Source organism: Nelumbo lutea, chromosome 3 (genome assembly GCF_056320005.1).
Source record: "Nelumbo lutea isolate HS-2025 chromosome 3, American lotus-T2T, whole genome shotgun sequence".
Classification (NCBI taxonomy): Eukaryota; Viridiplantae; Streptophyta; class Magnoliopsida; order Proteales; family Nelumbonaceae; genus Nelumbo; species Nelumbo lutea.
Genome location: NC_142686.1, coordinates 1,287,720 through 1,314,476, shown reverse-complemented (window position 1 = coordinate 1,314,476; position 26,757 = coordinate 1,287,720). Strand labels below are relative to the sequence as shown.

The window sequence follows — 26,757 nt, the reverse complement described above, 5'->3', positions numbered from 1 at the left end:
TCTTTTAATAAAAGTGTTTATTCGAATAAACACTTATTCAATAAATAATTCTTTTTAACTTAAGCACTCCCAAACATGACTTTATCTCTTTGTCTTTTAATGGATAAAATAATTAGATAGTAAAATGTTTAAGGGTGTAATGCTTTATCCAATTAGTCAGTAAGGAGCTCACAACCTCCATAAAAATCAATTCACTGAAAAAACAAAACAAGAAACTTTTCAGTCATTTCATGGGTCGATGGTGATAATAATTATAATATTCAGTAACAAAATAAATTAGGGTGGATAAGTCCGAGTCATTTATGTAATTATGTCAGATTTGAAAATTCTTCTTTCTTTGTTTTTTTTTTTCTTTGAAATCGCTCATAAGCATCATATTTCATTCAATCAAGAAAATGATACAAAAAAAAAAGTCCGATGACGCCAATAAAAAAATCCATGAACAATTTCTCAAGAGAACAAAATAAGACAATAGATGGAGGAGGATCAAAAGATCTTCTGCAAACGAGAAAACGGTGAGGTCAAATCACCAATAGAAGAAAATAAACACATTTTCAATCCACCAATCCGCCACAGAATGCGAATGAAGCTCACAGAGGAGGAATCTAAAAGACTGCTATCACCAGAAACTCACTATGAGCAGCATCAACCGGAGAACCGCGAACGGGATTCACCATGAACAACAACTGCTGGAAAACTACGAATTGATAGAGGAGGAAACCAAAAGATTGCCTTCGCCTGCAGACAACGAGCTTGAGCAATAACCTCGAACAGAATCAAACCACGAATAAAGAAAACAAAACATTGAGAAAACTTAAAAGAAAAATCTCAAGAAAATTTGAGAGGGAGACTCTTTCAAAATAGAGAAAGAGGGAAGAGGGAGATAAACCACAAGGAGAAAAGTGAAGAAAAACTCAGATGGGCGACTCCCTTCAGGGATTTTGAAGGGAGCCGCCCCCCAACGAAATCCCTTTGAGAGCGCCTCTAACAAATAAACCCTAGCCTTAAACTTTACAAATTTGTATTATTTTCGATGGCTCCATGATTTGAAAATATATTTAGTCATTAATAGGATCAGATAACAAAATTAACGATTTATCGAATTGAATTCGGACATTGCTTCATCCAATCCATCAATACTCGATATGATCCTCTAGTATATACATATGTAAAAATAAAATTCTTTTGGTATTAGAAATCTTTAAAATTAAGCTAGATTTGGGATTTATATAAAATTATTTTCTTATTTATAATATATTTTTTTGTTTATGTTTATTTTTAGGCTTGTTTACAACTGGACAGGACATCAAACTGGTCTGGTCTTCTCTTGGTCTTTTGTCCCTAACCCTAATATCTCTGCTTTCGCACGTGCCAGTTCTTCAAAGTTCAGAAGTCCGAAGGGAACGGGCGTTACAGAGAAGAACTGAAGAATAAGAAGAAGACTAGAATTATTAGAAAAGAAAATGAACCGTATGTTATTGTGATGTCATAAAGGAGACAAATAAACGGCACGCACTCACTAGGGGAGTTTAACTCATCACTACATCAGTTAAGAGTTAGTGGCTTTAGTGCCCACCCACCCCCCCCCAGACATTATTGTCTTTGCCCTGCCTTGTTTGTAAAGCATGAAATCAAAGGATTCCAAAGGAAACCCATCACTTGATCTGTCGAATTTCAGCTTTTAATCTCTCTTTTAAGCTCTACCATTGTCTCATTTTCTCATTTTCAGGAATCTGAGGGAGACAAAAGGCTTTTTCTTGCTCCTTCTTCTGTGTTCTCAGGGATGGATAAAAATAACAAAGACGTCATACGCTTGGAGCGTGAATCGGTTATTCCAGTTTTGAAACCGAAGCTTATCATGACCTTGGCTAATCTTATAGGTACTGAATAGAAGCTTTGTTTCATTCGGTTTGCGATATTCGTAGTGATCTCTTCTGGTTCTGCTTCTGTAACTTCTATGCTGCGCTTTCCTTTGATGTTGTCATGTGGATAGTTGTGGTTTTCTTAAATTTGAAATGTGTCCTTGCAGTTTTCAGCGAGTGGCTGTGTTTTATACTTTTATCTGCTAAAGTTTTGAAATGGGTCTCTTTGAGTTGATTTATATATGATAATTGTGTTCGCTATTCATACTTTGAAGTTCAGTGTTATTATGACATTATGACACTGGCTAATGCTGTAGGTACTGAATTGAAGCCGCATTTCATTTGGTTTACGATTTTTCTCTGTATCTCCCACTTTTTTGTTGTTTTTGCCATGTCGGTAGTCATGATTTTCTTAAATTTGAAATGGGTTGTTGTGGTTTTTTGATGTTTTCCTGTGCTTGATTTGCTCAAAATTGAAACGGGTCTCTTCGAAAATCTATGGTCCTGTTTGGTTCATATTTCTGAATGAATGTTGTTCAGGAATATTATTACCGTTCCATCTTCTAATGGAACAATTCAGCATAATAACCCTGTCGAGAAGATGCGAGAAATTTTTGAAGTCCTACTCTTCAATTATTATTTTTTTAAGTAATGGATTTTGTTTGATCTTTTGCTATTTTCTACTTCTACTTGCTTCTTTTTGTGTCTCTGTATATGAATGTGTTCAGATTCAAAATATTCTTTTAGTCAAAATTTTATTAGGTGTGTACTGTGGCATTGATTGGATTCTCAATGTGTATTTTATTCTGTTTTCTTGCAGAACATAATTCAGATCGTGCTGAATTCCTAAAGCTCTGCAAGAGAGTTGAATACACAATCCGAGCTTGGTATCTCCTACAATTTGAGGATCTGATGGTACAACCATTTCTTCCTTGGTCTTATTTACATAAACAAAACTAAGTTTTCTTATGGTTGTACTTCTGACTAATAGTGTTTCTATGTTGGATACTTTCTTGCTTGATGTTCCTGTTTCAACTGATCATTTGTTTTTCCTTTGTAGCAATTGTACTCCCTCTTTGACCCTGTTCACGGGGCTCAGAAATTGGAGCAACAGCATTTATCTTCAGAAGAAATTGATGTTCTTGAGCAGAATTTCCTGGCCTATTTATTCCAGGTCAAATGTCCAGTGCATATTCTTTAATTTCTTTATATTAATATGCCCTGATATGTCCCTGATAACAAAGCAACAACTTAATTTATTTCATGAAAATGTTGTCAAACAAAGCTAACAGTCTTAAGCTTATGTCAACATATTAAATTTCATGTTTGCAACTATTATTTGTGCCGTTAATAGTTTATATATTTTGGGGGATCATCATTTAATATAAATGCACTATTTTGGTGTTTGATATAAAACAATTTCAAGGGCATACCTTTGAATAACGGACTCAGCTGTATGGACGTGTTAGCAGATTGGTGTTTAGGGATCTTTGAGTATATTCATGTATTAAGTTAGATTATAGGAACTCCTGTCGTGGCTTGCAATCATTTGTTCATGATTCTGAGCTTCTTCTCTTCTCTTTTATATCTGCCTTGTCTTATCGTTTCTCCTGATGTGTATCTTTGAATTATTTATAAAATTTTACTTTTTTCTGGTAGAAGCTTCAGTTTGATCTACCTCTACCTCTTTAAATTCTTTGTGCCAACTTCTAATCCCCCTCCTGATGTGGCCACACACTTGTTTCTACTACTCACATCTGGTGCTGTAAAACTTGCAGCTTACAATTGAGGCTCATCTGGCTTGTTGCTAGGTTTTGACGAATTAACCTTGAAGTTGATGTTGAATAACTGATCTACCATGTTGTATGTTGTGCTTATGATGTTTAGAGTTCAAACATTTTAGCCTATGTAGGACTTGAACTTAAAAGCTATAATGTTTGTGTTAATAGCACAATACTTTGACTGGTTGATGTAATGAGATTTTTAAAATACTCTATTTCTTTCAGAATTTAGATTTTTATATTCTTCTCTTAAGTTTTCTTTTGATTTTTTTTTTCAAAAGTGGCACCTCAGTTTGTTAAGACACATACCTTGCCTTGTGCTTCAGGCTCTAAGAACCTAATTGGCTTCTCACATTAAAACACTGGTCATATCTCCATTTTATACAAATTATGTACTATTAATAAAACTATAAATTTGCATAGAGAGGAATATGGAAAATGTGGCTTTCTCATTCTATTAACTAAAGGGGCATATTCTAGAAACCTCCAAAAGGGCCAATTTTGGTCCTGGCTATTTGGGGTTATGGGAGGTGCAGGCTGGATATGGGCCTAACCTCTGGCATTTTTTGAACACAACAAAGTGGCTATTCTCAGACTCAAATCCACATTCTCATAGTTTACATGAAACTTTACTATTTCAGCAATGGTACATCAAATTTCTTTTTTTTAAATATCAATTTAGCAACTAGAACCAAGTGGCATATCTGAAACTGCTCCATGACAAGATGGTCAGACTGTTTGACATGACCTGGTCCCAAAACTGGGTTTCAAAATGGATGGTTCTCTAAATTGTTGACTTTTTCAAAGCATTCAAAACAACCATACTAAAGGGTTTTATATTAGATACTATTTATTTAGGCTCTTCAGTCCCATGCCCAAATGAAGGAGGAGGGTTTTGTCAGGTTGGCAGCCAGCATACAAACCTTTAGCAATCCAATAAGAATATGGATCTTCAGTCAATTTTTCTTGACAGAGCAAAAGGGAAACAGAAAATTTCATTAGGCATTTTTCCATATGCAAATGGAGAAATTTTTGGTTTCATTAGGCATTTTGCATGTCCTACCATCTGTCCTATTGTCTAGATGTTACTGTTTATGATTAGGTCATTAGGTAATAGCTGTGCCTTCCAGTACCTCAGGTTGTTGGCCAGAGTCCTAGTCCTATTCTCCACTCACTGCCAAGTTATTCAAGTTCCATATTTGTGGGAGGACCCTTGTGTTGTTTCAAATGCACCTATCCTTCCATTAGCTCTTGGGTTTCCTTCAGAAACCTTGTACTGTTAAATGTGAAACAATTTTGAGAGGTGATTTATTCATATGACCAAATAGAATTAGAAATAACTGCATTAGGAATGGCATAGGGGTAGCCCAAGTAGGCGACAAGAAGAAGAAAAGTCAACTGAAATGGTTTAACAATATACATAGACAAGTACAACTAATTATTGCACTAGTTAGGAGTGACTTAGTGCAAGTAGAAGGCTCTAAAAGAGCAAGGGGAGGCCAAAGAAGACATACACTGAACTCTGAAGTAATAAAATCTGATCTAAGGACTTGATAGAAGATATGGTTCGTGATAGAGTGAAATGGCTGGGTAGAATTTGTGTAGCCAACGCTAAATAGTTGAAATTATGGCTTTGTTGAGTTGAAAGTATTCCACCAATCTGATATGCAATGCTCCTGTCTTTTCTTGGATTGAAATGCGTTTTTATTTTTATTTTTTATGTTTTTACCTGAGTTTTACCTTTCAGTTATTGCTTATCCAAAGTTGGGTCAAGACTTGTTTCTCATCAGAGCAAAATCATCACACCGATAAAATATTGGGATTTTCTTTTGTGTCTCATACTTATGTGATGAACAGATGATATTGAAGCTTGGTTACTTAGTAACACTTATTTAGACATTCACAACAAAATTATCTATTGAAAGAGATAGAAAATACATCAAACATATTTAATTAAAAATAGGTATTTTAATAACAAAGATGAAATCTGAGTTTCTAAATTAAGACATAATTTAGTAACAACATCTAATAGTATTTAAAGCTTGATTTTTATATTTTAGATGGATTACAATTAAAAAATTCTAGCAGATTGTTATGCGGTTCACCACCATAGTTGAAATTTGAAGTATTTTTTGATTTTAAGTCACTTCTGGAATTCTTGGTTCATTCTCAGTATGAGGGGCTTAACATTTTCATCCTCATAGAATGTGGTCAAAATGTGTCACAGAATTCAAACTTTCTTATTTCTTTCTTAGTGAGTTCAGATACCTGGATAAATCAAATCGGTTAGGGAAATAAGTTGCACCAACACTCTAAGGTAGAAAAAAAATCCAAATTGGAATAGAAAAAATTGAAGGGAAAAGGAAATTTCATCTGGTCAAGTGGACTGGAAATGGATCTGTTGTCTCATGTTTCTTTGAGTTATGATTTTTAGAAAGATGGAGTTATTTAAATTTTTTATGCAGAAGGATTTCTTCTTTAATTTTTTTGAGCTTATTCTTTTAAAGCCTGCAATACTTTGAATTTTATTTTCTGTTTCTATTTGATCTTTTCAGGTAATGGATAAGAGCAATTTCAAAATAACAACTGATGAGGAGATTGATGTTGCTCTCTTTGGGCAATATCTCTTAAACCTTCCTATCACCGTGGATGAATCAAAGGTTTAGCTTCCTTTACTATACATCTCTATCGATATGTGATTTTTCATGTGCCCTCAAGTTTACTAATTCAGATAGTTTGTTTTCTGGGATGCAGCTTGATAAGAATCTCTTGAAACGGTATTTCTCTGAGCATCGTCATGAAAACCTTCCAGATTTTGCAGACAAGGTATTTCTCAATTCTAACTGTACAAATGGGGTGCTTATGTGTTTATTAATAATTAAATATTTTCGTTGCAATAAAGAGAAGAATATAAAAGCAAAGACTTAAAAAGGAGAACCTTCTACTTGAGGACAATCCGATAATCCACCCATTAACAACCTGGGAGTTTACCAAATTACCTCAACAACCACATGCTCAAAACCCATAAAGTATGCAGTTTGAGGTTCTTTAGGAGGTAAAAATAGACATATTCTAAGGTTCACAGAATATTTATTGACATGGATCGGATGTTAATTGCAACTTTGCTTGATAGATTAAGGTAGATTCCCCATAACTGAAAATTACACATTTTTACACACATCTTGGATTGTTTGCCACATATTTTTCCGTCTGTACAAAACCTAAAAAGGATTCTTCTTAGTAAGTCAAAGGTTTATGTGAAGAAATACTTTAGGAAAAATCCTTTGATGTAGAAAAGATGGTTTTTCTTCATCCTCTTAGTTACTGAGGTGATTTGCATTAGCACCTCTATGTCTGTACACAAAAATTTGCCCCATCCCGATCTCATCAAAGCAATCAAAATTGTCTCCAACCTTGACAATAAGAGTGATCATCGTCCTGATAGAATTTAAAAGATGGGATGCTTATGATGTTCCCACTGATATGGCTTTGATTTCAGATATCTCGTAGGTGGATGTGGAGCACATCTTATAGTAGGTTATCCCTTTACATATATACAACTAAGAGTCTAAAACCTGCACTAGTTTCTAGATTATAGAATTTTCTAATTTCCAGTTTAGTACTTCATCTTGTTTTTGTGTTTTTAGGATATCAATTAATAATTAATTTGCGAAGACTACAAAGCAGAAAAAATGTTTCTATCCACTTTATGTCTCAGGCCATATGTTTATTTCATTTGGTTCTATATTTCTTGATTAATGTTGATTATCTCTAATAGATGGGGATGTTTTGTTGATCAACATTGTAATAATAGAAATTCATGTCAATTGTGTTTTGGTGATCCCAGTAAACCAACTCAATCTGATATTTTCCAGTTAATTCCACACATGATGCCATGTTCCACTAGTTTATTATAATAAGAATTAAAAATGAATCCTAATTGTGTTAAAAATGAACTTTAAATTAATCTTATTATAAGCTCAAACACTTCTGAAACTATTCCTTTTGAAACTTTATATTCCATTATATATACCAATTACAATTAATCACATATGATCTTCTCCTAAAAGAAAAGAAGCTATACTTGTATAAATAAAATATCCTAATGTACTTTAACAGGACATGATGCACTTCCAAAAAGATTTGGGAGTTGGTGGTGGAAAGAGTTGATAGGAAGTTGGCCTCCTGGAAGCCAAGATATTTGTCAAAGGGTGGAAAATGAATTCTGATCAGGAGTGTGCTTTCTTCTCTTCCTACTTATTTGTTATCCCTATTCCCCATCCTGGTCAGTGTTGAACACGGATAGCCTTGCAAATTCATTCAGACCTAATTCTGGCCCCATTTTCTACATGAACATCAAAAGGAGAGATATATTTTGGTTGTAACCCAATCTGTCTAGTTAGGTCCACAGTGATGGGGTTGAGAGTGCTGCCACTGTTGACTAGCATTGATACACTTTGGCCTATTAACAGGCCTTCCACCCTCATGGTTTTGGGGGGGGGGGGGGTAATCCTCGCCACTTAAGGCCTGTAGGGAGATTTCTGGGCTCACCATACTCATTAAATCTTCCCATTCAGGTGTCTCAGGCATTTCAGCGCCCATTTGATCAATTTCAGTTTCATCAACTTGCAACATATAAGCACGTTGAACTTTACATTGATGCCTGGGCCCAAATTTCTCGTTGCAATTGTAGCATAAGCCATGTTTGCAACAGGCTTGTATCTCAGTCCATGTCAACTTCTTGTAGGGTACTAGGGCTTGGTTATGAAGGTAAACCATCTTTTCCTTGGGGGCCTAGTGGAGCTCCCACTAACTCGGGTGGGTCTTAAGTAATGGGCTGTGGAATGGGCCTAGAATTGCCTTGTTCTTTACATCGGTCAGTTCGAACCGTCGTTGGACTGGTTTGACTTTATATACTCTGCCAAGCCTTCTAAGTCGATTTAGTTGTTCTTCCTGTAGTCTGGCTATTCTGACAACAGCCATCACTGTGGTCGGTTGCATAACTTCCACCTTACACTCCTCTTTGAGTCCACTGATGAAACAGCCTAAGAGAGCCTTCTCCAGCCAACCTTGAACTCGAGTGGCCAACTTCTCAAACTCCTGCTGATAGTCCCTTGCAGAGCCTATCTGCTGAAGCTTTGACAAAGATTCATTGAAATCCTCCAATCTAGAGGGACCAAAATGAAGGCATAGGGCTTCTGTAAAATCTGCCCAAGAAGTCTGAGGGTAGGTTTGTTTGAACCATTGGTACCATCCGATAGCTTCTCCTTCCAAGTGGAAGGAAACAATCAGAGCTCGTTGATGCCCAGGGTTTAATGGAAGTCAAAGTACTTTTCTGCCCTGAAAATCCAACTCAGAGGATCGTCGCCAGTGAATGTTGGGAAGTCTAGTTGTGCTATGTAAGCTCTTCCTTTGCCGCTGTTGCAACCCTGTTCTCTGCCAACGCCTTCTTGTTCTCCACGGTTGCTCCCTGTTGCTGCCTTGTCCAACTGCGCCACCACCATGGCAAGGGTATCCTTCAATTCTTGAATGTCACCTTAAACCTTATGTAGGCTGATTTCCATTTGATCTATCCTATCTTCCATTGTTTCAGATTGAGTGCTCAGCATGTTTCCTTCTTCTGATGGCTCTGATACCAACTGTTGGACTCTGGCCAACACAGGCACCTCTTCTTGTTGCCCTTCTTTATTCATTTACTTATCATACTGTTACAAGATTGTTATAATTCTTAACAGCTCTAAGTGTTTCCAGTCAAGTTTTTATCTGCCAGTTGGCTCTTTCTGACATGGCTTTTCTTTCTTCGCCTAAAGCATACCTTTTGTATTATAGGCTTGACCCCTCTGTTCTGGTCTCTAACAGTGCCCCACTTTTAGAAGGAACTTAAATGACTGGTAAATAGAACATTGGGTTGAATTGTTGCAATTCTTGAGCACTTTCAGGGTGGACAGATCAAGAAGTGACAAATGGATTTGGGCAGGGGAGAAATCTGGCCCCTTCACAGTAAAGTCTTTATAACAGATAGTGTTTTGAAGAGGGGGAGAGTTTCCCTGTGAACTGGATTTGGAAATCAAAAGCTCCTCCCAAAGTGGCCTTCTTTATGTGGGTAGCATTATTGGGGAAATGTTTAATGGCTGAAAATCTTGTGAAGAGAGGATTGTTGGTGGAGCCTAGTAGATGTGTTATGTGTGGTGAAGATTCAGAGGGAGTGGAACATCTATTCATAAGTTGCAAGTTTGCAAAGGAGCTGTGGCTGAAGTCTTTGGGTTTGGTTGGGGTGCAGTTCTACTTCCCAGAAGGACTGATGGAGTTGCTTTGGTGTTGGAATTTAGCTGGTCTGCCTAAGAAAGGAAAAGTTATTTGGGGAGTTATTCCACCAGCGGTGCTGTGGACAATCTGGACAGCAAGAAACAGGAGAATTTTTTATGATATGTACAACACAAAGAATATACCATACAGCTCTTTTTTTTTTGATATCAGTAACCTTTTTGTATCTACTTGGTTGAAATGGGGTTTTTTTTTTTCAAGATGTACAAAGAATATCTGTTCCCTGCCCAGTGTCTTATTGTGCAGGGTTTTCTATTTATCCTTATTAATGAAATACTTTACTTTTTCTTCAAAAAAGTACTTCAACAGGACCAATTGTTTGTATGAGTGGTTCAGTGGTTAAAGATGATTGATGATTTAACTGGATTTAAATTATTCTAGGCTCCACAACACCCCTAAATCTTTTTGGATGTTTTTGGACTTTGAATGGAATGAGACAATTGGGGTTTATATCTAGATTATGTTCTCACAATTGTTCCCTTACTCTTTCTAGCATTAATGGAGCCGAAAGTTGGTTTGTGCAAGTTTTGTGGTTTCAAAGTGTTGATGTTGGTGCCCAATTTTAACTATTGATTATTTGCTAGATCTGAAGAAACATAAGAAGTAGCAGGAGATATTTTGTTTATATTTAATATTGATACAATTATAGCACATGCATACACATGCATATACTACCAACTGCAATATAATGAATGTTTAATGTTTTCCATGTTGGAATTTTCTTCTAATATAATAATCGGTCTGTCTCTCTACACTCTATCCAACTCTAGAATTTAGAAGTAGTTATATACTACCAATTCCCTCCCTTCCTCCTACTTTGATTTTTTTTTGCTTCTTTTCCTTTGAAGGATTTTACTAATTTTGATGTCTGGTGTGCATGGAAGTATGTAATCTTTCGTCGAGGCATTGGAATTGATCGCACAACTGATTACTTTTTCATGGAGAAAGTGGACATGATCATTGCTCGTTTATGGGCATGTATTCTCAAAGTAACAGGGTAAGTGTTTAACTGTTTCCTTTGTTTAGTTCTTTATGAAGAAATAGAAACATCTCCAATGCTCTATGCTGCTTAAACCTTTTTCAAAGGGCTCCCATAACCACAATCTCATTGCAAAATATGGAATAGAAATACATTTCTTGTCAAGTTAGATAAATTGAATCTGACATAATTGTATGCCTATTTATTCCTACTTCAAAATAAATTGTGCCCCATGCACCCCTGGTTAATTATCCAAGCTTGAACCCTTGCTTCAGGACAAAGTGCTAACACCTATTGAGAAAAAAAAAAAAGGGCTAAGTGCTAATACCCGAGATGAAAGCTTACCTGAAGTGCTTTGTTCATTGTTTGTGTTCTTTCTGGAACAAAATGGTAAAAATTATGAGATTATTGAACATCTGCTGATGACTGTTTCCAGTTTTCATAGGGAAATCTCTGGGAATTATGGTGTTACAAGCTCAATATTATTGCTTCATTTAAAAAGAGAGAAACAAATATTGTTGCTTCATTTGATGCTTCAATTACTTATTGGTTATAGTTTCTTTGTTCAATATTGTTTTTGTTTTTTTTTTTTTTTTATGAATGAATAAATAGTTTTATTAAAGAGAACAAAAGAGAGTACAAACAGCCTTGGAGGAGGCACGAGGTGCTACCTTCCCTTTAGGGTGAGTACAAACCCATATTTTAACAAGAACAGAATAAAACTATAGATTAGCCCAATACAAAGAAGCCCGAGAAACCCCTTGTTTGGCCAGAGAGTCTGCCTAAGCATTTGTTGATCTACTAATCCACTGGAAATTGATTGGCATATTCCTTGTGACCCATTTCACTTTTTCAGGAGATCTCTGTAACCCCAAACAGCACTGATCAGATTCAGCAACCAGCTCACTACCACGTTGGAGCCACCTTGTACCACTAGGTTCTGCGCCCCAAGTTGGTTAGCAATTTGTAGGCCTTGTACAGCTGCAAGTATTTCAGCCCTTGTTAAATCTCCAACTCCTACAAGACCTGAGAATAAAGAGAAAATATTGCCATCCTTGTCCCTCAAAACCCCGCCAATGCCTGAGGGTCCTGGGTTGCCTTGGCTGCTACCATCAAAGTTCAGCTTTACAACCTCTTCTGGAGGGGGTATCCACCTTACTTGTTTCCTACTCTTCTTAGAGACTACAGAAGCCACCATTACCCAACCCCTCCGAATGTCATCAAAGGAATAATCCACAAACAAATCAGAAGTCTTTAGCCAAAAGATGGTGCTTGTTAAAATACACTCCTTAGCTTCTTCAAGACTCCTTTCTTTTCCTTAGGAATATCCTGGCATTCCATTCTTCCCAAATAGTCTAAACTGTAGCTGCTCTTATGCATTTCCACATCAGTTTTCCTCTCTTCATTGGCCACCGAAAAGTTGACGGATCAAAGAGTATTTTTACTTAAGAAAGCAACTTCCACCTGCACCCAAATAAAGAGAAAGCCCAATTCCAAATATCTGTAGCAAAGGAACAGGATAGCAGCAAATGTAACAGTCCTCATTCTGCACTTTACACATTGTACACCAGTTTGGGGATAGACACAAATAAGGTCTCTTCTTTTACAGGTTATCCAAAGTATTAATCTTCCCATGATAACTCTCCCAACAAAAGGCAATTATTTGGGGGGGGGGGTAGACCTAGACCAAATTTCTTTCACTAGGAAAACCCAAGGGGAAGAAGATCCTAGGGACTTAAAAAAGGAAGCACGAGTAAAAAAGCCATTCGACATCAGGGTCCAAACTCTTTTATCTGGATTGAGGGGGTCCAAGCAAGCAGAATCCAACAATAATAAAAGCTCAGAGACACAAACAAGTTCCTCATCATTTAGGCCTCTACGGAACCCAAGATCCCAGGCAGGAGATAAAGGGAGAACTGTGTGATGAAGAAACCTCTAAACAGGCTCCTTCTTGAAGAGGGAGATAGTATAAAGAGAGGTGTAAAGATCTTTTAAAGGTTGGTTCCCCACCCAAGCATCTTCCCAAAAAGAACAGAGTTATCTAAGCAAACATCATACCCTACAAACTCGAGGAATTTAGAGAGAATTCTGGAAATTGCCTTCCAAGGAGTACTGTTCAATATTGTTTTTCTGCAATAAAATAAAATAGTAAATTTTACGAAAATTAGACATGTATCTATAACTGCTTCCAGTTTTTGTCAAGAAACCTCTGGGAATTATGTTGTTTCCAATGGTATCTTATTCCTTCATATGCTCCATTTGACAGTTAGGCTTGTGGGTTATGTGGTTTACAGGTTACAACGTATTCTCTCCAGAAAGCCAAGTGCACGCCATGCAAAAGATCCAAAGAAAACTGATGAAATAAGCACTGAAGTGGAGCAAGAACTATGTGTTCAACGAATTCGAATTGAAAATATGGAGTTTAGGTTTGACTAGCATCCTTGTGATGGATTTAAATAGTTAATGCACATTCTTTTGTAATACTCAAAATGTGGATCACATTGTTGAAGCTCTCTCCAAAATTCCAAGTATTGCCTGATGCAATATCAATTAGATGGTACTGGTAGGAAAAAAAGGTTTACCATGTGAAATTTGTTAATAATGCTATTTGAGAAACATATTATGATGCATGTGTGTACATAAAAAACTAGCAGTCAACTAAGCTGCCTGGGTGACCACACTACTGACCAGGTTTCTGACAGTTGGTATCAATTCCTAAGCCAGTTCAATGACAATAGAAACCCAGTAGGGGATTATTTTGGGTGTTCTGGAACTTTAGAAATAACAATGGGCAATGTCAGATATAAAAACATAAATAGAAGGACAGCCCAGTGCACAAGGCTCCTGCCAATGCAAGGTCTGGGGAGGGACAGATGTACACAGCCTTACCCCTGCACATACAGAGAGGCTGTTCCCAAGATTTTAACCCTGGTCACCCAGGTCGCAATGGAGCAACCCAACTGTTGTGCCAAGGCCTGGCCTCATTAAAAAACATAAATAAGGGTACACAATAATGAGTTTTAGAGGAAGGGGCCACATACATCTAAATGTTGCCTGCCCGCAAGTCTGATGCGTATATAGATTATATTATGTACCTAATTGTATAATATTTTGTCCATGATAACCTTTCACATGTTGATGGTGTAAATTGGGATTCTTTTGTGACACTAATATTTTTATGTTCCCAGCATGCGCAATCTGCTTAGCAAGATCACAATCCAGGAACCAACCTTTGACAGGATTATTGTTCTTTATAGGTACAAACTCTTTTATCTTTATTTTTTTATCAGCAAAATATCCAAAGGAATTCATTTTACAGAATAAAATAAAGTACAGTGGGACCAAAACAGTATAGACACCAATCATAAGCATACTATTGTAATAGCATTTACAATCATATTTCCTTCCCAGAGGCTTGACAGAATGTATCAGCCTTCCCCACTCTTTCCCTAGCTAGACCATTAGCTAGGGAGTTGATCTTGGGATCAAAATAGTACAAGCACCGACCTGACTGAGCTATTCAATGTGGAAGCCAACAATTGTGCTTCTCTAATCAAGTTTCTGAGTGCCCAGGGCCAATCTTCTGTAGAAAGCATCAATCTTATCATCATCTGCCATACTTCTGATGGCTGATTGGAAATTGTATCCAAATTCAAAGAGTTCTTTGAATCAATTCCAATAAACCTTGTTTTTTTATGGGGATTGAACATAAACATATATGTAGTCACTGTTGAAAGCAATGTGAGAAAGTTCACATTTTTACATGCCTTCTAGTTTCTTCACATAAAGAAAACGGTATTTCTTAGCGACCGAAGCCTTGAGATATCCTTGATATGTGGATTCCCATTTGACGAGTAAACAAGATTTCCAGGTAAAGAAATCCATAATCAGATGATTGTCATGATTTAAACAATCTTTTAGCATTAAGTTTTTTTTCCCTTTTGTTTTTGAGTTGAAGAATGGGTGCCTGATGACTAACAAAGTAGTTACAAAGAATTCCCTATGGATCGGGCAACTGCAATTGCCAAGGACAATTCTTTACCTTGGTATTGCCTGCTGGTACACATTCAATACTAATCCTGATCTCTAGTTAGTTGCATCATGTGGACAACATAACTGCATATAAAAGTAATTTGTGACTTGTCTCTGATAAGGATGGTAACTTTGCAGGCGAGCAAGTACCAAGACCAAGAAAGAACGGGGAATATATGTAAAACATTTTAAAAACATTCCCATGGCTGATATGGAAATAGTTCTGGTGAGTGGTTTTAGCTACTTTTGTGTAGCTGACCCCAAATAGCAGGGATTAATCTGGGTTGAGTTGAGTTGTTAGCTACCTTAGCTTGGATATTATTTTTTTTTCTTTTGGTGTGTCTGAGCTCCAATTTCAGTCTTTATATCTTACAATTTGGATTTGTTTTTTCAATAGCCAGAGAAGAAAAATCCTAGCTTAACACCAATGGACTGGGTCAAGTTTCTTGTTTCAGCTGTTCTTGGACTGGTCAGATATCTAATATCCTTGAAGATTGTATGCATTATTCGTTTTTCTCTGTCTAACTCCGGTGTTCCTGTCTTGTCTTCCTTTCCAGGTTGCACTTGTTGGTTCACTTGAAATGCCTAAAGCTGATATTTGGGTCATTATTGCCATTCTCTCTGCACTGATTGGTTACTGTGCCAAGATCTATTTCACGTTAAGTCTTTCTTTTTAATAAATTGAATTTATTTGGGCATGCTTGCATCAATTTATTAATCCATAGGAACAAAATACATGAAGGGAGGATGTCATCCACTATTTTTTCATGAATTATTTTATACTTATATTAGTTTATTGAGTAACAAAAAAACATAAGGGGGTGGAAGGCACCCGGTAATTGATAGTTGCCTAGGAGATCTACATTGCAATTTGACTTGATTGAATGATCATGAAACACATTTTATTTGGCCTTACCCATACATTTCTCGCTTGCAATGTTATAGGATAGATGGTTAAAATCATTAGATCAGCATGAGTTTTCGTGTGGTCCATTTCACCTAGTAGATGAACTGAGTTTGGGGGGTTTCAGGCTCCTCTATATATGCTGTAGTTTACTATTAAGCTATTGGTGGAAATTTGGATGTCCTTATGGTGTACCAGTGCCAAGATGCCTTAGTTTTGTCAGGGTGGATTATTTTATACATTATACATCCGATTTTTCTGTTCTTTAAATTCTTGATTGCTAATATGGTTAATGTTCTCATCCACTTCATGTAGGTTTCAGCAAAACATGACCACATATCAGAACTTAATCACACAATCCATGTATGACAAACAGCTGGATAGTGGCAAGGGCACTCTTCTTCACCTGTGTGATGATGTGATTCAACAAGAAGTAAGTACCAAGCCAGGAAAATTTTTGTTGTGTTAATATAATCTGTAGAAAACATTGATGTGGGCCCCACAGCTGTGGTTCCACTCTGTCCGTAGGGTAGAATGTATCTAGTCATAGCTGACGGTCAATTTATTATTCAGTTATTCTAGTTGTTATTTACTTTTCAGTTTTATATTGTTATGTGTTATGATGTAAACACCAAGGGCAGATGTGTCCTTTCATGTAACTAGCATAACATATAAATATTAAATTGAAGTGGCGGCGGCGGAATATTGAGATTCTGTTCTACTCAAAAACTGTGTTCTACTGCTCTCTCACCACTCTTTCTCCTCCACTTTTTCTTTTCTTCGAACCTGAAGTTTCTTAGTGATCAAGACTGATAGCAGTCTTGAACACCTACATGGTATCAGAGCCAAGTTGGGGTTTCTCATGTGAGCCCAATACTAGCCGACCACATGAGAATCTCCTAGGACTGGAAGCTGAAAAGGAGGAGTTCGCAGACTGATTCTTGGAGATCGCCAGAAGTGCTAGCAGCTATTGGAAGCTTGTTAGGGTTGCAGAGTGTTGGTGGTCAGGAAGGATCAGAGAAGACTAGGGTTCGGGTAACCCTAGAAGGCAGCGAACATTGTTTTCCTTGTAAGTTATTTACTTTCTAAGAGAAGTTCTATCAGAGAAGATAGGTTGGAGCTATCTGGAGGGGGAGGCCGAACCATTCTAGGGTTTTCTCTCTTCGATTCACTAGGGTTTTACAGCAAACCCTAGGCCGAACTGTCTCAACTTTGTTTCTCTCTGCTCTAGGGTTTGAAAGTGATCTTGTGGCAAGCCCTAGTGTTAGATTGAATCTTGTGATCTACCTAGAGCTGCCCTCAAGTTTATTGTTGTCATTGATCAGATTCTAGGGTTTCTTATTAACCCTACTGCAAGTCTATCTATACGGTACTGATTGGATTGTGCAACTGAATTGTTCACTTTAAGGACTGATTAAAACCTTAACTCTGCCAAGTATATCAGACCTATTTTTAAGCTGTTTTTCAGAGTCCTTAAGGGGTTAGAGCCCTACGGACAACTACTGTTGTGTTGGCTAGTTGGTTTAATATCAGAATTATCCCAGTTTTGTGCACATACACTGTGAATACAGATCAGGCCTATACTGTTTTTGATTGTGATTGGTAGTCTAAGTGCTGTTTTGAGACTTGACAGAAATGGAGTTTAAAAATCAAGCAGAAGGCAGCCTTGGGAACATCGGTTATGGTAGTGTTTTTGAGATGGGTGGTCAGATTACAACCGTAAAGTTTGATGGATCAAACCATTTGGAATGAGCCCAATCAACCATGATGGCTATTGGTGGAAGAGGTAAATTAGGGTACCTCTTGGGAGATATGAAAGAACCTCCCAAGGGAGACTCGACATATACCAAGTGGATCCAAGAAAACTACTTGGTTATGACATGGCTGTGTAATTCTATGCAGTCTCATATTAGCCGGAATTACTTGTGGGCCAAGACAGCTAAGGAGATATGGGATGTTATGAAAGAAACTTATTCCCAACCCCTTAATGTTGCCAGAGCATATGAATTGAAATGTGAAGTGAAAAATCTTAAACGAGGAGAGAGACCGGTTTCAGTATATTTCTCTACCTTGCAGTCCCTGTGGCGTGAGATTGATCACCTAGAGACTCTTGAGTGGGAGAGTCCCAAAGATGCACAGATATATAGAAAGCAGGTTGAGACAAACCGGGTATATGAGTTTCTAACAGGCCTAAATTCAGAGTATGATATTGTACGACAACAGATTTTGACTAGAGACAGTGTGACTCTCTCTCAGGCGTACTCATTTGTACATAGTGAAGAGACTAGAAGGAAAGTTATGATGCAACCTCAGCCCCCCACACCAGCCTTTGTAGCGGTCACACCCAAATCGGGGGTGATTCAGAGAAGGACAAGAGGAAGGAAGAAAAGAAGGATGTGGTATGTGAACATTGTAAGAAGCCCAAACATACAAAAGAAACATGTTGGAAACTGCATCCTCACTTGGTTCCTGCGAAGTTGAGAAGCAAGAAGGGCACTGCTCATGTAGCCGTGAACACTGATTCAACATTCTCATCTGGCACAAAAGGAACATCTTTAGAGACCTTAGCTGCAGTTCGGGCTGCCCTAATACAGTTAGAAAAGAAAGATGGAAATTCAGCTCAGCCACCGCAGTCACCATCAGCCCCTGCCACATCTGCCTTCGCACATTCAGGTACTCGAGCTTCAACCTATCATGCCTCAGCTCCAGGTACTACTGAACCTTGTTGGGTAATAGATTCAGGTGCATCCGATCACATGACTAGCTTGCCTTCACTGTTTACTACTTACCATTTGTCTTCTGGTAAGGATAAAATATCTATTGCTGATGGCTCCCTGGTTCCTATTTCTGGGAAGGGTGACATCAAGTTATCATATACTATCTCCCTGTCATCTGTTTTGCATGTTCCTAAGCTTGATACTAACCTTCTTTTAGTCAGTAGTATTACCAAGCATATGAACTGCTCAGTAACCTTCTTCCCTGACCGATGTGTTTTTCAAGACTTGGAGACGAAAAAGGTGATTGGGACTGGCTGTGAGACGAATGGGATCTATCTGCTCGGGGAGAGGTTCCGTCAGGAAGAGTCAATAGAGAAGATGTCTTTTGTTTCTCAGAGTGTGAGTCCGGTTATGTCAAAGCATAACCGATTAGGTCATTTGTCTTTTTGGTCTTTAAAGAGTCTATTTCCAACTTTATTTGAGTCTATTGAGTTGTCTCAATTACAGTATGAAAGTTGTGAGTTTGCTAAGCATTGTAGAAAGCCTTATTTATTGAGTAATAAAAGGAGTGATAATTTTTTTGATATTGTGCATACTGACGTTTGGGGGCCTTATCATATCCCTTCCATGGGTGGGTACATATATTTCTTATTATTTGTTGATGACCATACCCGTTTTTCTTGGGTTTATCTCATGCGTTCATGAGATGAGGTACCTTCCCTGACCCAAAACTTTCACCAAATGATCCTAACCCAGTTTGATGCCAAGATCAAAGTTCTTAGATCTGATAACGCAAAGGAATACTTTGCTAAATCATTGACTTCTTGTCTTCTTCATCATGGGGTTATCCACCAGAGCTCTTGCCCTCATACACCTCAACAGAATGGAGTTGCCGAAAGGAAGAATAGGCACATTTTGGAAGTGGCTATAAGTCTCATGTTTACTTCCAATGTTCCTATCCGCTTCTGGGGTGATGCTATCCTCACGGTGGTATACCTTATTAATCGGATTCCTTCCAGGGTCCTTGATATGAGATCTCCTTTTTCCCTTCTACACCCACGTGAGAACTTGTTTTCTATTCCTCTTAAGACATTCGGTTGTACCTGCTTTGTGCAACTTCTCAGACCCCATCACTCCAAGTTCGAACCCAAAGCCTCCAAATGCATCTTCCTTGGTTATGCACAAACTCAAAAGGGTTATTGCTGCTATGATCCTGTCTCAGGGAGGAAGTTTGTCTCCATGGATGTCACTTTCTTTGAGGGGACACCCTATTATCCTCGGGTTTCCCCTTAGGGGGAGAGCAGTGAGAGTGGGGGTTTGAGTCCTTGTCTTCAGGGGGAGAGCAGTGAGAGTGGGGCAGTTCCTTTACCTATTCCATTGGGTGATGAGAGCTGCAATGGTGAGGGTGGTCAGAGGGATCGGGAGTTGAGGGAGAGTTGCAATGGTGAGGGCGGTCAGAGGGATCAGGAGTTGAGGGTCTATCACAGGCGGTGCAGACAGGTTGATCCTGATCATCAGCAGTCCAGGCCAGCTCCAATCTCATCTGTAGCTCCAGGTCCAGGTACTACAGTCCCAGGGCCCACAAAGACTTCCTCTATTGTTGCCATTTCACCTCCTACAGATGATCTTGACCTTCCGATTGCAGCCCGTAAAGGGATACGACATTGTACCACATCTACAACCCACTGTATTTCCCATTTTTTAACCTATGATTGCTTATCTCCTACCTACAGGTCCTACCTTAGTTCCATTTCCAATGTCCCTATTCCAAGAACAGTGCAAGAAGCCCTATCCGTCCCAGAATGGAAAGATGCAATGCAAGTTGAGATGGATGCCCTGTTGAAAAACAACACCTGGGAGGTAATTGATCTGCCCAAAGGAAAGAAACTAGTTGGAAGCAGATGGGTATTTACGGTGAAGCATAATATAGATGGATCTATTGAGAGGTATAAAGCTCGGTTAGTTGCAAGAGGGTTTACACAGACTTATGGCATAGATTACTTGGAGACCTTTGCACCGGTAGCTAAGATGACCACTATTCGAGTCCCCTATTATCCCTTGCAGCAAGTCACACTTGGCCTTTATACCAAATGGACGTAAAAAATGCTTTTCTGAATGGAGATCTGCAAGAAGAAGTTTACATGCGTTTGCCTCCTGGATTCTATGATACAGAAACAGGTAAGAAGGTCTGCCGGCTCAACAAGGCTTTGTATGGTTTGAAATAGTCACCTAGGGCTTGGTTCGATAGATTCAGACTAGCCCTTGTGAAGTTTGGTTATGTACAGGCCCATTCAGATCATACTCTATTCATCAAGAGGGTGGAGTCCTCCTTGACACTACTTGCAGTATATGTTGATGATATTGTGGTCACAGGGAATGATAGCCATGAGATTGAGTCCCTTAAACAGCTCATTCATCAAGAATTTGAGGTGAAAGACCTTTACTCTGGTATTTTTTGGGTATTGAGGTTGCTAGATCCAAACAGGGGATCTTTATCTCTCAGAGGAAATATGTCCTAGACCTGTTGGCAGAAACTGGAAAGTTAGGTGTCAAGCCTGCAGATATACCAATTGAACAGAACAACAAGATTAGTGTAGAGAGTGGGGAGCTACTTGAAGACAAAGATATGTTCCAGCAATTGGTAGGAAAGCTCCTATATCTCAGCCTCACTCGGCCAGATATTACTTATGTTGTTAGTGTTGTCAGTCAGTACATGCATTATCCTAAGACCACACATCTCCTTGCGGCAGAAAGAATCTTAGCCTACTTGAAGAGATGCTCGGGTAGGGGTATACTGTTCAAGAACAACAACCACATGAAGGTGGAGGTCTATACGGATGCTGATTGGGCTGGGAGTGTTGATGACGAAAGGTCTACCTCAGGATATTGTGCTCTTGTGGGAGGAAACCTTGTCTCCTGGAGAAAGTAAGAAACAAAGTGTTGTCTCCCAGTCAAGTGCTGAAGCAGAATACAGGTCTATGGCCAACGGAGTGGCTGAAATCCTATGGCTAAGATCTCTACTTGAGGAGTTGGGTATTGAGTATGAGAAGCCCTTGATGCTGTATTGTGATAATCAAACAACCATTAATATAGCACATAATCCAGTGCAGCATGACAGAACCAAACACATTGAAGTTGACCGTCATTTTGTATGAGAAAGGGTCTCATCTCAAGAAGTATGCCTCCCTTACATCACATCCAGTATGCAACTAGTAGACATCCTCACTAAAGCCGTATCAAGAAAGAAGCTAGAAGCGGATCTATCCAAGTTGGGAATGATGAACATTTACTCCCAACTTGAGGGGGAGTATAGATAACATTGATGTGGGCCCCACAGCTGTGGTCCCACTTTGTCCGTAGGGTAGAATGTATCTAGTCATAGCTGATGGTCAATTTATTATTCAGTTATTCTAGTTGTTATTTACTTTTCAGTTTTATATTGTTATGTGTTATGATGTAAACACCAAGGGCAGATGTGTCCTTTCATGTAACTAGCATAACATATAAATATTAAATTGAAGTGGTGGCGGCAGAATATTGAGATTCTGTTCTTCTACTCAAAAACTGTGTTCTACTTCTCTCTCACCACTCTTTCTCCTCCACTTTTTCTTCTCTTCGAACCTGAAGTTTCTTAGTGATCAAGACTGATAGCAGTCTTGAACACCTACATAATCCATCCTATCATAATGAGTTCACCACCCTAAAATTAAGAAATTAGGTAGTGTTTGCACCGCAACACCTATGCTGGAGTCTTATTTAAGAAGGATCAGAAAACACCATTGGGTTGGTTCTATATTAGAGATTTTGTAGAGCACAATTAGCACAATTGTATTAGCCAAGGATCAAAATATTGCAACGTATCAGGGCATATCGGCCGATATGTATCATATCGGGGGCTTCCCGATATGCCCCTACAGGGGTTTGGTCTAGTTCAGAGGGTAAACCAGCCTTAAACTGACCCCTCTGAATCAGTTTCAAAGAAAAAGTATAAAAAAAAGAAAGCAAAGATACAGGCCGATACACCCCTACTGGCGTATCGGCCTCTATCGATATTTTGAACCTTGGTATTAGCTATTAATGGTAAAATCTTGGGCTATCAAGCATGAGAATGTGAGCTTGTTCTAGCACTTTATGCAAAAAGGGGGCGGGGGGGGAGCCAAAGGTTGGACCTTATCCAGTCCACCCCTCCCAAAACCCTAGATAGGAGACTGGATCTCCTGAAAGCAAGAAACTCTGAGAGCACAGCATCCAGTTGCACATCGGGAATATCTCCCATACATGTATGTTAAATTCATGGTGAGATGTTCCACAATGTGTGGCTAGATGCCCATGCTTTCCACAGTGTTTGCAGAATTTTTGCTTTCAGGAGACCCCGTCTCCCCAGATAGTTGGGACCAACATTGAATAGGAGCCTTTTATATTATTTTTAGTTAGATAGTTTATAGATATATAGTTTCACCATCCAAACCAATACACTTAATGTAAGGTATTCGATTCACACAATCATGCTACTTTTTTTCACTGAAAATTTCTCAGTGAGATCCATCCAATTGGGACTCATGTTCCTCCTCTATACATGAGATATGTTCCAGATATGAGACCTGAAGACTTGGAATCAAGATTTCTGAATTTCAATGGAAGATGTATAAGGCCTTGGTTTCCTGCCTATAAATCATTTATTTATGGGTAGCTTTGATATCAAGGCATAGTTGTCAAGCGACGCCTAGGTGGGTGCCTAGGCGACAAGGCGCCCTTGGAGGCTCGCCTCGCCTAGTCGCCTAGCAGTTTTGCATACTGTGTAATAAAATACTTTTATATTGTTATTTTTTTTGAGATTATAATTATAAAATAGACATTAGTAAAGAAAAATATTCATTTTTGTGTTTATAAACTAATTTATAAACTAATTTATTTTTATTATGTTCTTATCTTTTAGGGTTTAATCAACACAAACATTGCTAACTGCTGTATTGAACCCTCAATGACTTCAGAATCTGAACCAATAAGTAAGGGAAGAACTTAAAATTTTGTCTAATCAACACATTTCTTCTTCCACCTTTTCTTTTCTTCTTTTCCTATAACAAAAATAGGGGTTCAGCCCCTATATTTTTTTGAATTTTCTTTCCTTTCTTCTTTTTCTTCTCATAAATATCTTGATTTTCTAGACTTAAACATGAAGTTTATAATTTTCTTATGAAAATTATGGATAGTTATTAAAGAAAGTTGGTTATGGAACCTAGGGAACTACCCTAGGATATGTGATTTTTACTTAGGCGACTAGGTGACAAGCGCCCCCCTGTCGCCTAACCTCGCCTTGGCACCTTGAAAATTATGTATCAATGTAAGCTTTAGGGATTTGGATTACTTATTATTGATCTCAATTTTGTTATCCAAAATCGTTGTTTTTTGGGTCTGACGTGTGTATTATTTGTCTAATCATCTTCTGAAAATATAGCTTTGATTTCCTATTTAGATAATGCTTATTATTCTTGCCTGTATATAATGTTTCCAGACATCCTATGACTTTTATTTTTATTAACTTCCATAAATTTCCAAAATCTAATTCCGTTTCTGTAGGTTATGATGTTTTAAACCTTTGTCATGGTCATGCTTGAGTTCACTTCAGATCTGTTTGAAAGCTTTAGCAGGTTCAAAGAGCTTATAATTTAATATGGTTTCTTAATTTGTTTGAGTATTCAACAAGATTTCTGATTCCTGAAATTTTCTGAATATGATGAAATTGGAGTAAATATTACCTTGATGCATATGTATATATGACTAGGGGATAGAAAACCAATCATGTCTCAAATAACAGTTTAAACATCTTGACTATGTAAGACATTGTTGGGAAAACCAACTTGTCTATGGCTCAATTGACTTGAAATTTTCTTTGGCCTACATTGTGAGAATATGTTGCGTCATCTTGACTATGCTGAAATATAATCTGATAGCAGCAGTTTCCCGAAGTTTGTGTCAATTGGCGGCTCTTGTAGCCCAAAGTGATTGTGTTGGGTCATGGCATCACAGGTCTTGATCAGTGTTGTGTTATCAACTTCTTTTGGGTGATAATTAATTTTACATTTATTAAATGTTAAATAATGTTACGAAAATCAGGATCACTTAGCTGACTTGCTGAAGGAAGGTCTGTTTAGGGATGGCCCTTGCAATAAATTCAAGAAGATATATCAAGGTGGGGGGGGGGGGGGGATGAAGCAAGAAATAAAAGAGAACTCATCTGAAAGAAGGATGTGGGTAGTGTCCTAAAGATGAAACACAATTCTATGCAGAAAGAAGAGGAGATGATGGGACACGGGGACAGGAGGGTGGTTCAGGGGAAAACAAAGTGGAAGAAGAGGAGGAAGGTGAGGAGAGGGAGCAGGATTTGGAGGAAGACAAATCTGCAGAGAAGGAAGAGGAAGGAGATATGTTGGATACAGTAAGGCAGGTAGGAAAGAAAGTAGACCTGAACAAGGTAGTGGAAACTGGAGTCCAAGTAAGCAAGGTTCTAGGGATCTTAGTGTTAAGAGGGGAAGAAATGATGGCGAAATTGTTTTGGGATTTGGAGAAAAGATACCCATTGAATGAGGAAAAGGTTAAAAAGGAGTTGGATTGGCGATTTTTGTTAGGATTGTAAAGGGTTGGGATCTTTTAAAGGTGCTGTTGGATCTTGACTTGTCTTTGGGTATGGAAGGTTTTTTTTTTTTTTTTTTTCATTATGGTGGGTCTTGGTTGCTAAATTTGGGGGTGATATCTTATTACCTTTTTGTACTTTTTATCTTTAGTAAAAGTTTTCTTTTTTATTTATTACCAAAGAAAGTTATTAAACTTTAGTTTTATTATAATTTGCATATGCAGGTCAAAGAGGTGATCATTGCATTCTTTATTTTGATGGAACAGGGTAAAGCTACAAGAGAAGTATGAATCATCTCCACTCTTTCCCACTTCCATGGCCTACTTCTGTAATGACTAATGAATTTGAAGAATGAAAATATGAAGTAATGTTACTCAACTGACATTTGACTTATAATAATGCGATATAGGATCTTGACCTTCGCTGTGAAGAACTAATCCATGAAGAGTTTGGTGAGAAATGTAACTTTGATGTGGATGATGCGGTCCAAAAATTAGAGAAGCTAGGTATTGTTGGTCGGGTGAGTTTTTAACCTGCATTGTCTTCTCTCACCTGAATCTAAAAATCAATTCTCATTGATTTAGGTAGTTCAAAGAAAAAGAGTTGCTGCTGAGGTTGTCAATATGGATGCAAATAGATGTACAAAATAGAAGAAATTTGTTGCAAAATGCATGCTCCAATGAAGTCCTTATATATCGGAAGAAAAAAAAAAAAAGAATGAAGTCCTTACATATGGTGGCTCAGCCATTGGATTGAAATGACTGGTACTGTCTGTGTAGGAATAGGCTGCTCATTTGAATCGATATTCCTGCATAGTGGAACCACTATCACATGCAAATTTGCATGCGGCATGTATGAGCTTCTTTAGCAAATAAGTGGAGATTAGGATCCAAAGTCTTGAGTTCTATATGATTATGTTTTCATCTTTCCTGTTCCTGACGAATGTTAGCTCTGTGGATTCAGGATAGCATCGGAAGATGTTATTGTGTAGGTTTAAAGCGTGCTAACGAGATCATTGGCACCACCACAGAGGAGATTGTACTGAAAGCAAAGCAGGGTGGCATTGCTTCTTAATTTCTCTTCAAAAAGGTATATTTCATCTCTGCTTTGTATGTTTTCAGGTAATTGTAGCTGATGGCTAGAAAACATTCACAGGCAATAACCATGCTTTGTGGTTCTTCAAGATTTGGCGTCTCAAGGATGGTTTTCTTCAACTACCAAATGCATTCCTTCTACCTAGATCGCTTGGGCAGCCTATATAATCCTTGTGAATTCGTATCCCATTCATTTGTATGCATGTCTATAACCTTGTGACTTTCTTAGTAGACAGTGTGTGTGGGTTAGTAGGTATCCTGTTTTATCAAGAAAGAATGTTGCATGGGGCAGATTATTGATTATTCTAGCTTCATTTCCATTTGTTGATTGAAGGGGTTGTACAATCTGGTTGCTAAGAATAAAATGAAAAGAAAAGATTGTATGGTCTGGTTTACAGAAGCTATTATTTTACTTGTGCAGTTGTGCTGACAA

General features: G+C 38.0%; 1 protein-coding gene across 2 annotated transcripts; it reads left to right on the top strand.

Annotated features, from left to right (window-relative positions):
* Positions 1-572: 572 nt before the first annotated feature.
* Positions 573-26,757, top strand: LOC148862302 (uncharacterized). Of its 2 annotated transcripts, none has more exons than XM_088978652.1 (16): positions 573-1,880; positions 2,683-2,777; positions 2,923-3,036; positions 6,199-6,303; positions 6,398-6,469; positions 10,852-10,964; positions 13,241-13,372; positions 14,135-14,203; positions 15,117-15,204; positions 15,376-15,447; positions 15,536-15,636; positions 16,198-16,315; positions 25,455-25,514; positions 25,640-25,750; positions 26,194-26,319; positions 26,386-26,757. In XM_088978652.1, exons 1-15 carry the CDS (start codon positions 1,784-1,786, stop codon positions 26,302-26,304), a joined length of 1,458 nt encoding a protein of 485 aa, XP_088834778.1. In that variant the 5' UTR covers positions 573-1,783; the 3' UTR covers positions 26,305-26,319; positions 26,386-26,757. The 2 variants fall into 2 exon arrangements, with proteins under 2 accessions (XP_088834778.1, XP_088834779.1); XM_088978653.1 differs by having other exon boundaries at positions 1,481-1,880; positions 26,415-26,757.

Bases quoted from the DNA above. Each gene is read 5' to 3' on its own strand.
- LOC148862302 (XM_088978652.1), top strand. From the start codon at position 1,784: ATGGATAAAAATAACAAAGACGTCATACGCTTGGAGCGTGAATCGGTT. The intron at 6,470-10,851 runs GTATTTCTCAAT...TGTGCATGGAAG, and splicing joins TTCCAGATTTTGCAGACAAG to TATGTAATCTTTCGTCGAGG. The intron at 10,965-13,240 runs GTAAGTGTTTAA...TGTGGTTTACAG, and splicing joins TGTATTCTCAAAGTAACAGG to GTTACAACGTATTCTCTCCA.